The sequence below is a fragment of the Cervus elaphus genome, chromosome 4 (assembly GCF_910594005.1).
Source record: "Cervus elaphus chromosome 4, mCerEla1.1, whole genome shotgun sequence".
Classification (NCBI taxonomy): Eukaryota; Metazoa; Chordata; class Mammalia; order Artiodactyla; family Cervidae; genus Cervus; species Cervus elaphus.
Genome location: NC_057818.1, coordinates 45,671,148 through 45,682,234, shown reverse-complemented (window position 1 = coordinate 45,682,234; position 11,087 = coordinate 45,671,148). Strand labels below are relative to the sequence as shown.

Here is an 11,087-nt window from a genome sequence, read left to right as displayed (position 1 = left end):
ATGTATTCCCTGAGCCACTACAAAAGCCAGTACAATGTAAATAGTTGTAAATGTAATGTAAATGATATGTAAATAATTGCCTACAGCTGGTAAGTCCAAGTTTTCTTTTTAGAACTTTCCAGATGAAAACTTTTCAAAAAACACATTTCCAACTGTGAGTGGTTGAATCTACAGATGCAGAATATGCAGTTATGGAGGGTCACTGTAATTAGGACTCATTGTTTAGGATTTGGACTAAAAAGCACATACACTCTGCTATAATCCCTCACTGTATGTAATTTCTTGGTTGGGTTCTCACAACACTTGTAAAAATTAAAATGCATCATTTAAGCCAAGAGGAGATGAACTGTATATTAACCTCATCAAACTAGTGACATTCTTAGTACAGAGGTCAGGCCACTTTTTTCTAGGTTTGCTGGTCTGCCACTAATGGCTATACAGCAAAGCTGATCCTCATTCATCAAGAGGAAAATAGTGTAAAACTCTTAAGAAATATCAGTGTGTCAAAGGATTCAACATATACAAAACCACTTTATTAGAGATGAAAAATTTTATTCTTACCACTTTTTACTTCTATTGCAACTTTCATTTATTACATTTATTGGATTCACTGAGTGACTATCTTCACATGCCCATTAGCTAATTTTTATGTAGGACCTGGAGTAAAATGCATGCTGCTACTTTATGATATGCATGTTGATTTATGCTTGTTTGCTCTCCTGTAGAACTGTTTACAAATTAGCATCATTGCAAAGAAAGACTTACACATACTTCCTACATCCTTCAGGTGGTTCTAGCATTAATCTTCTGATGCCTGCAAGCTTAGTGAACACTTTGCTATATTGTTTACATAAACTTTCTCTTCAGTGTGAGTTCTCTAATGTAGAGAATGATGTATTTTAATTGAAGGACTTCCCACAATTTCTATATTCATATTGCTTCTCTCCTGTATGTGTGTAATGTTTCTTAAGAGATTCATGTTTGCCTAATGTCTTTCCCAACTTGTTACATGTAAAGGGTTTTTCTCCAGTGTGGATTTACTTATGTCAACTAAGGGATTAATGCTGGCTAAAGTCTTTCCCACACTTATTGCCTTCATAGTCTCTCTACAGTGTGAATTGTGATAAACAATAAGGCTTATATCATTGCTAGAGACTTTCCCATATTCATTACATTCTTAAGAATTTTCTCCAGTATAGATTTTCTGATCTTGAATCTGGGAAGATCTACAGCTACAGTATAGTATATGAACACTGCCTTTATGCAGTTTCTCTATTATGTGATCTTTCATACACATAGTGATTCACATGGCCTAAAGACTTTTCCATACTTATTGTACTACTGGGTTTCTCTCCATTATGTACTCGCTGATGGGCAGTAAGATTTGAGCCTTTGCTAAATGCCTTCCCACATTCATTACATTTATATGGCTTTTCTCCAGTATGAATTCTCTGATGTACAGTAAGGTTTGAACTACAGCTGAAGGTCTTTCCACATTTAATGCATTCATAGGGTTTCTCTCCAGTATGAATTCTGTGATGTTGAAACAGAGATGACCTGTGACTGAAGGCTTTCCCACATATACTGCATTCATAAGGTTTCAATCTAGTGTGGTTTCTCAAATGCATATTCAGTGATTCGGGTTGGTTGAAGGATTTCCCACATTTTTGACATTCAAAGGGCTTTTCTTCAGTATGAATACTCTGATGCTGAATAAGAAATGAGAGGCTGCTAAAGACTTTCAGACATTTGTTACATTCAAATTGTTTCTCAATAGCATGAATTCTTTGATGTCGAGTAAGGTGTGAGCTACAGCAAAAGGCTTTTCCACATTCTCTACATTCATAAGGTTTCTCTCCAGTATGAATTTTCTGATGGTGAATGAGAGATGACCTGTGAATGAATGCCTTCCCACATATTCGACATTCATATAGTTTTTCTTGAGTATGAATTCTCAGATGTTCAATGAGATGTGAAACACGACTAAACGCCTTTCCACAGTTCATACATTCATATGGTTTCTCTCCAGTGTGAGTGCTTTGATGATTAGTAAGTGATGAGACATGGCTAAAGGCTTTCCCACATTCAATACATTTGTAAGGTTTCTCTCCACTGTGGCTTATTTGATGTCGAGTAAGGGATGAGCCATGGCTAAAAGTCTTCCCACATTCATGACATTCATAGGGTTTCTCTCCTGTATGAATTCTCCAATGCCGATTAAGGATTGATTGTTTGCCAAAGGCTTTCCCACATTCACTGCATGTATAGATTTTCTCTCTATTCAAAGTCTGATGAAGGGTAAGAGATTTGCTTTGGCTGAAGGCTGCTACACTTTCATTAGAATTCAAAAGTTTCTTTCCATCATTGATATTCTCATTTTTTATAACTGAATTTGGTGGTAAGCTCTTCTTAAGTATATCACATTTATGTGACTTCTCTTCAGCAGAAATTCTCTGTGGTTCAGAAAAAACAGACTTTAAATGGAAGATGCTTTTAAACGCATTAAATTTGTAAACACTTTCCCCAGTAGGACTTTCTCTTAAGGTGAGGGTAACTGGTCTGAAATTCTCTACTTGATTTTCATACTTCCCCTCCAACTTCTTGATATAATACAAGTCCTTGTTAAAATTTGAAAATTCAAGATTCTGTTGTATAGTTTTTTCCTTTATTACCATTTGGGGTAAATCTTCATCATAAATATCCTCCTTCATTGATAATTCTTTGTTTTCCCATCTTGATTTACAATCTGTAATATATCAAAAGAGCAAATCTGCTTTATCTTAACTTCTTGAAAAGAAACTTCTATGGCAGAAACAGGAGAACTAGATAAAAAATAGTCATTCCCCACAGTGCCAAGAAAACACATAACTCTCACAACTCTCATATATTCAATGATTTCTGATCAAAGTTACAGTGGAGCACACAGAATACAAACAGCTCACAGAGGCAGGAACAGAGTGTAATAAGGGAAATGAATTAATACATAGACAGTCTGTGGGGGAAAAAAAGGAAACTATCAGAAAGAAAGTGCAAAAGGCATTCTGGATCCCAAGCCAACATTTTGTGTCTATACTTACATGAACGACTACATTTTATCTCACACAGCCTTGGTTCTCCAAACTTTGATTAATCTCAATTTGCTGTCAGATTAGTACGCTTAATATGGAGAATGTACAGCACTGCACTATATAGCTACAATCACAACAAAATAATGTAAATGCTCTTTATGGCTCAGAAAGATTTAAGCTTTGTGAGTTTATGTAGGATCTGTGTGAACTTATAATATTTATTGACAGAAAATACTGTTCTTAGAAACTTTCTTATATATCCCTTACTTCCTTTAACATTTATGTTCACTCTTGATCTCTGAAGTTCTGCCTCAGGGGTAAAGTGGTTTTCCATTTAGTTGACAGCTTTTTTAGCCTAAAACCATTTGTATATTTTTCCTTATGTGGACATATAATAATTTGCCTTATTTCACTTCAAATAAATAACAATTTGGATTATAATGATGGCAAAACCCTCCACTTTTGATCAGATAAGTAATACAGAAAGATAATTTAGGATAGAGGAATTGTCATTTAGAAATCTAAGCATCCCTCAATTTTGTTACATCTGGAATCTCTAATAACAGTATCCCTAAAATATACTAAAATGCCTCTATACTTTACACAAGCATCTTTAAACAAAGACCTCTGACTCCTGATTTAGTACGACTTACCTGGAAACATATCTTTTGACAGCTTTTCCTCCACCATCCAAGGTTCTTTGCCATCCTCCAATAAAGCAATCACATATGGCTTAGGTATGGAAAGACCTGCTTGCAAGAAAAATATTAGAAAAAACACTGTTTAAGTTGTGGTCTTCATGGAGAGACCATCACCATAAAAGGGACCAAAGAAAGATCTGAAGGATGTTCACTGAAATGCGATGATAAGCTTCAGGCAGGACACAACAAAACTATACATGTACTTGGGACTGTGAAACAAAAATTCAGCCATTTACTAAAGAGGATCTCTAGCAATTCACAGTGGCAGGTGGACGATCTCCTTCATTGAGGGGGAAGAAGAGATATGCTTACCTAGGGATACCAGGTTCTCATAATTCTGGACCATCACATCTTTGTATAAACTCCTCTGAGTAGAACTGAGCCATCTCCACTCTTCGTGAGAGAAGTCTATGGCCACATCACTAAATGTCACCTGAAACAGCAAACACGTTTAGGTTCAACCATAGTCCAGGCCTCTTCTGTCGCTGATTAAAGGGTAAAATTACCCTGGTATGGAAGAAAGGGATAAAGATTCCAGCAGTTGTCACATGATCAAGAATCTGATCTAAGTAATAATTGGATAACTATGTGCTTGGCACTGTTATACAATAAAGTTAAGAGACGAATACAAGAACTCTGCTTCAGGAGAGTAGGGAACAGAATTTTAAAATTTTTAAAATTCAGCATTCAACATTTGACAGTATTTAGTCAAGTGATTAGTTTTGTTTTTCATAGCTTATGTGCCAAGTAATAAAACATGAATTGAGTTTTAAAAAAACAATCCAACAGGCTCAAAAGAAGACATCTTTATATTAAAGATAAACACATAATCATATACATAATCAGTTTATAAACAAAAAGCAAAAATATTTACAGTACATAATTAACCCTTATAATCTATAATTAAAATAATTTGAGACTCCTGGGCAAAAGGACTGAAGGATGGTTTCATACCATAGGTAGTCCTTGAATAGAACCTTAAAGGAAGAGCAAAGAAAAAATAAGACACATCCTAAGGAAAATATCCTAAGAAAACAGATTTCTTCCCAACAGTACTCATTCATGGTATTATTTAAAATGGAAAAATTATAGAAAAAGTTTAAATGTTCAATCATAACTTATTGGCTAGTCAAATTAAACTATGTGAAAAAAATGTATACATTTGTTGTTGTTTAGCTCCTAAGTTGTGTCCAACCCTTTTGTGACTCCCATGGACTGCAGTCCCCCCAGGCTCCTCTGTCCAAGGGCTTTCCTTTTTTTTCTTGTCCAAGGCAAGAATATGGAGTGGATTGGATTTCCTTCAGGGCATTTAAAATGTCATTATTACGACCTTTCACTGGTGAAACAGACATTGTTTGGCTACTGTAAATTTTTCATTCCAACTATAGATTCCATACTATATTACTTCATTTGGATGTTTTACGCATGTTTTCACCAGTGATACTGGTCTTTGGTTTTAAATAGAGAATTTACCTTTGTCTGGTGTTGAGGAAATTAAAAATCAATCAAATCTACCAAGCAGAAAATCCTCTCTATAGTGTAAAAAGAGAACAGTTTTATTACTGAAAAAGCATTAAACCAGACTGTAATGCACTTCATAATAATAACTAATAACTAATGAGACTGCAAGGACAGAAAGAAATCTCACCCTTTTATAAAATCAGTCAGATACAATCCATTACAGGGTCGCACAGAGTTGGACATGACTGAAATAACTTAGCATGCATGCACAAGGGCCTTGGAGACATCACTTTGCAATTGCAGGTGAATTTAGGATGAACTGTTGCAACACATAGTTCATCCTAAATTCACCTGGCAATTGGGGTAGTCCTCTGTGTTAGGTGCCTTTACTCCAAAGAAAAAATTTTAAACTCATTTTTATGACAAGCAGGTAGTTAGAACCTGGAGCCCGAGTCTAGGCTAAACTCCCATACAGATAGGGAGACAGAAGTGCATCTTCTTTCATGTTTTCATTTCAAACGGATGTCGCCAAGGCCCTTGCACATGCATGCTAAGTCGCTTCAGTCATGTCCAGCTCTGTGCAACCTTATGGACCACAGCCTGCCAGGCTACTCTATCCATGGGAGTCTCCAGGCAAGAATACTGGAGTGGGTTGTCATGCCCTCCTCCCAGGGGATTTTCCCAACTCAGGAATCAAACCCATATTTCTTATGTCTCCTGCACTGGCAGGCAGGTTGTTTACCACTAGTGCCACTAGTGCCCTTAAGAAAGACTTTAATGCTCTGTAAAACTGGCAGAGGCTTATTTAGCTTTGAAAAGATTTATAAACATTTTAAAGGGACGGGGAAAGGATACAGAATTACATATTTTTCTCAAGGAAACACTCTTAAGAAAAGGAAAGGGGAGAAGGTCTCCCTTTGGCACCAGGGAAAATTATTTTTCCCATCTGTATTTACTCTTAGCCAGGTATGAGGGTTATACTAGCCTTATCACATGAACTGAAAAGTTCATCCTGTTTTCCACAGTGATCTTTAAAATGATCAGCTTTTACAAATCTCACCTGATAAGCCAAACTGAAAAGTCAACACTATATTAAATGAATAAAACACCATGTTTTACTCCACCAATGCAAAGACATTTCATATTTTAAGTTTTGATATTAATCAATATCATAATATTAATAGTCCAGAGAAGAAACCCCACATACTCTAACATATTCTTTGATCTTTATTTAAATCAAAGTTTCTCAGTCTTGGCACTACTGACATTTTAAGCTGAACAACTCTTTGCTGTGGGGGCTGTCCTGAGAATTTTAGGATGTTTAATAACATCCCTAGCCTCGACCCTTCAGATACTAGTAGAAACTCCCCCTAACACTCCCTACCCCCGTTTTAACAGCTGAAAATGTCTCTAGACATTATCAAATGTCTCTTATGAATGGGATTAAGGGGAACAAAGTCAACCCTGTTTGAAAACCACTGTTGCACAAAATTTTTGCATTTCCTTGAAAGACTCTTTTAGGCCTCTCTACCTATACTCAAGGTGTTCTCTCAGTTTGGTATAACTTTACTTCCACCTCTGCCTCCCTGGTATTATGGGCCACCTAGACAACTCCAGCCAGGGATGCTTCAACTCTCTCTTCCCCTTCAGTGTCCCAGCAGCCTGGGATGCTAATTCACCTCTGTCGCTAGAACTTAGATATTAAATAAATATCTTAATTTTTATGATGTTACTTTTCTAACAGTCCTGTATTGTTCAATACAGTAGCCACTGTATTTGGCTATAAAATTTAATTAAAATTAAATTTAAATAAAATAAAAAGTTCAGTTCTTTAGTCACTTCAGTTATAATTCAAGTGCTTAACGGTCATAAGGGGCTGGTGGCTGCCACATTAGACAGGACACAAATAGGATACTTCCCCCACTATAGAGAGTTCTCTTTGACAGTACTGCATGAGATCATGAAATCTTGTGTACCAATGACAGAAACCTATGTAAGAATCTCCTAACAGTTATTTGTTAAGTGTTTAGAAAATAAATCAATGAATGATTTTGGCAATTAGTTCACTTTAGCTTTTACCTAAATAAAAAAAAAAAAAGACTTCTTTCAATTCTAATCATCTAACATTCCCAAGAAATAGACTCTGCCCAACATGCATATCTGCCACTCATACCTTCTCCTATACTGGTTTCACTTCCACTCCATGATTCTTTACCATCATTTTCTCATCACTCCTTCATTAAACAACTGTTTACCAAGTATCTGGCTATACCAGATACTTGGCCACTAAAGAAAACCGTCAACAAAAAAATATCCTTTCCAGTAGAAGGAGATAAACAATGAGCATATGCATACAGTAAACACATAGTGTATCAGCTAGTGAGTGATGTGTGTGCATGCATGCTCAGTCGTGTCGGATTCTTTGAGACCCTATGGACTATAGCCCACTAGGCTCCTCTGTCCATGGGATTTCCCAGGCAAGAACACTGGAGTGGGTTGCCATTTCCTCCTCCAGGGGATCTTCCCGACCCAGGGGTTGAATTGTGAATCCTGTGTCTCCTGCATTGGCAGGTGGGTTGTCTACCACTGGGCCATCAGGAGAGTGCTATGAAAAACAACACAATGATGGAGGAGTAGAAGTGATAGTCGAGAGAAAGTGATTACAATTTTACATAGGTGTTTAGGGAAGTTTTACTGAGAAAGTAACTACAGAGCAAAGACACAAAGGAGGTCAGAATGCAAGCTTGTATATATCTAGGTAAAGAATACTCCTTGCAGATGGTACAGCAACTTCTAAGGTCTGGAAGCAGGTAGCCAGTGTGGCTGGAACTCCCAGAGAACAAAGAAACAGATGGAAGATGAAATCAGGGACGTAATAAGACAGCCTAACTGTGCAAAGTTTTTTGTCACTACACAATTCTGACTTCTGAGTTAGGGCCACCAAAGAGTTTTAAGCTGAGGAATGACAGGATTTTATATAACAAGAGGATCACTGTGACAGCTGTATTGAGAAGACTGAAGAGGGTCAAGGGTAGAAGCAGGAAATCCAGCAAGGTGGCTACTGCAATAACCTAAGTGGCTTGGACCAGGGAGGGAGTGGTAGTGGCAGTGATGTGGTAACCAATGGTCAGATTGTGTAAATATACTATGTATATTTTAGATCTAACTAGAGTGTCTGAATGTGAATTATAAGAGAAAGGGAGGTCTCAAGGATGACTCCAAACATCTCTTGACTTGAATAACTGAAAAGACTGACATATACCATTAATAGAGACCACATGATACAGCTTAAACAATCATAAAGCAAATACCCAAAATTCCAAACTTGAATTCTGAATCATAATTTTAAAAAAGTTTTGCTCAAGACTCTTCAGAGGCTTCTAGCAGAAAACTGATAGAAAAGAGGAGCACTGAAAGAAAATACTTTGGAGTTTTGCAGGCTCCATGCTTTGTTTTAATGAAAGGAATCAAAGATCCAATCCCTAAGTGAACTTTGCGAGGTGGGAACTGGTACGAGAGACAAAGCAAACACTTAAGAGTCCTGATAAGTAGGTGTTTTAGGAAGATTTGGGGACAAATCAACTTACCTGAAACATGACTCTGCAATTTCCAGTAGTCGACACAGTCCTCTTTCCAGGTTCTCTTCTTATAGAAGGGCAGTGCCTGAAAAGGCAGATCAAAACAGGAAAAAGCAGTCATGACAAATCAGGCGTATCTCGCAGCTCTGGACACACCTACATGAGGATCCCATTGGGAATCACTTTCTAGGGTTCCAACCTTTCCCTGAATTAACAATGTGTTTCTTGGCAAGAGGTAACCAGGTGGCATCTATGTGTACATCAACTATCATATATACACGAGAGTGTGAGTGTGTGTGTGTGTATGTGCGCGCTCAGTCGTGTCCAATTCTTTGGGACCCCATGGACTGTAGCCCGTCAGGCTCCTCTATGTAAATATTCAGGCAAGAATACTAGAGCAGTTTGCCATTTCCTTCTCCAGGGGATCTTTCTTACCCAGGGATCAACGGGGGGTCTCCTGCATCTCCTGCACTGGCAGGTGGATTCTTTACCAATGAGCCACCTGGGGAGCCCATATATAAGTGACTGACTCATAAAACAACAGTAATAATAATGTTAAATAAAAGCTCTTTCGATCTTTACCACTATGCATGGTGGGCATTCACATTATTCCAGATTTCTTTTTTAAATAAACGATGAGAAAAACTGAAACTTGGCAACACTGAAGCAATTTGTTTAAGGTCTATACAATGAATTTCTTTTTTCTTTCAGTGCGTGTAACGCACACTCGCTCTCCTATTTCCTTTTTTACAACAGCTCTTAGAGGTAAGCGCCATCCTTACTCCCCTTTTACAAAGCAGGACAGAGGCCCAGAGGAGCCACGGGCCTGCCTGGGCTCATACCGCGGGGTAGACGCTGGGACCTGAGAGGTTATGGCGGCCGTGCCCAGCGTCGGCCACCCTCCCCGCACCCACACTTGCCTGACCCCTCAACAGACCCCCACCAGCACCGAAGCCGTCCACTGCGGGCACCTCCGCGTACCTGACGCACCGTGTAGCTGTAGCGAACAAAGGCCGCTTGCCTCGCCGGAACTGCGGTGCCCAGAGTCCTCCGCGATTCCAGGACCGAGAACACCAATGCTGGGTCGGAGACAAACGCCAGGCAGCCCCAGGCGGAGCCCCGGGCCGGACGGCACTTCTCAGACTCCTCCGCTCCACGGAGAAAAGTTGCCGGTGAGTCGCAGGGTTGCCTTCCGGAAAACCACACTTCCCAGGAGGCTCAGCGGCCGCGCGATCTCGGAGCACCGCGAGACCCCGGGCTGGGCTTAGTGAGAAATTACACCGCTTTGAGATGCCACTGGGATCGATCCCTCGGGAAGAATGCAGAGGACAATAGTCATCACTGGCGAACTCTGCTTCTCGAAACCAACGGCGGCGTCTACATGCGCTGTGAAGATAATGAGAGCCCAAACCGGGAACCTATGTTTCCCAGAGGCCGTGAAACGTCTTTTGGGTCATTTCTGTGCTCGCACAGACGTTTTCCTCCCCGAACAAGGGCAGACTTGCTGGTACGGGACAAGAAGTGGCCTCTACCAGCCGAAGATCTGTCATTCAAAACTTTGCTGCCACTCTGCTAGGCTTGTACTGCTCTTGAGTATTTGGCTTCCACTTGTCCAGGACTGTATTTCCCCAAATACCCTGTATCCGAGCTGTCACAACATTAGCTGAACGGGGACCAGCTGCACTTCCCGGAAGTTTGTGGGGTCACGTCGTCGCTCGGACACTGACTACCACGGTGATGTGCATTACATGTCCTCGAAGGACGCAGGATTATCGGACTCAAGTGAAGGTTTTGAGGATAAAAACCCTCAATCTTGGGGAAAAAACACTCCTCTGACCCTCTTCTGTCCTTGAGACCTTGCCCAGCCCACCCACACGGGCGCTGGACAGATGTATCAAGACCAGGGCATTCTACTCTTGGTACTAATTTGGGTTGTTGCCTTTATTTTCTTTTTAAATTAAATTCATTTTACCTGTTTTTTAAAAATTATAAATAGCATGAAAGAATTTTCTCATGCTTTTTATGAAATTCTTTGCCTTTTCTCCTGCTTGGAATTGTTGAGGAGATTGAATCTGTTTAGTGGCATCTTCCCGTCCTAAGAAAAATTTCCTTCTCCATATATTGGGCTCTTCTCCATTCTTTCTCCTCTTCTTGTGAATTCCAGTTAGTTGTTAGGTAGATTTTTCCACTCTATTTTCCTCTAATTTCCATCTTTCTGTCTCTGTATTGCAGTCTGAATGATTTATTATTTATCTAACATTTATAATTTCCTTTCCAGT

General features: G+C 39.2%; 1 protein-coding gene across 5 annotated transcripts; it reads right to left on the bottom strand.

Moving 5' to 3' along the window:
• Positions 1 to 535: 535 nt before the first annotated feature.
• On the bottom strand, positions 536 to 10,077 carry LOC122691997 (zinc finger protein 181). Of its 5 annotated transcripts, XM_043899131.1 has the most exons (6): positions 9,790 to 10,077; positions 8,818 to 8,893; positions 4,082 to 4,202; positions 3,722 to 3,820; positions 2,673 to 2,746; positions 536 to 2,453 (listed from the first exon to the last, which is right to left on the bottom strand). In XM_043899131.1, exons 2-6 carry the CDS (start codon positions 8,824 to 8,826, stop codon positions 1,260 to 1,262), a joined length of 1,497 nt encoding a protein of 498 aa, XP_043755066.1. In that variant the 5' UTR covers positions 8,827 to 8,893; positions 9,790 to 10,077; the 3' UTR covers positions 536 to 1,259. The 5 variants fall into 5 exon arrangements, with proteins under 5 accessions (XP_043755066.1, XP_043755064.1, XP_043755063.1 ...); XM_043899129.1 differs by having other exon boundaries at positions 536 to 2,746; positions 9,799 to 10,034; XM_043899128.1 differs by having other exon boundaries at positions 536 to 2,746; positions 9,790 to 10,033.
• Between the last annotated feature and the right edge of the window lie 1,010 nt (positions 10,078 to 11,087).

Bases quoted from the DNA above. Each gene is read 5' to 3' on its own strand.
- LOC122691997 (XM_043899129.1), bottom strand. The intron at 3,821-4,081 runs GTAAGCATATCT...TTTTCTTGCAAG, and splicing joins TGAGAACCTGGTATCCCTAG to CAGGTCTTTCCATACCTAAG. The intron at 2,747-3,721 runs GTAAGTCGTACT...GATATATTACAG, and splicing joins GTCAAAAGATATGTTTCCAG to ATTGTAAATCAAGATGGGAA.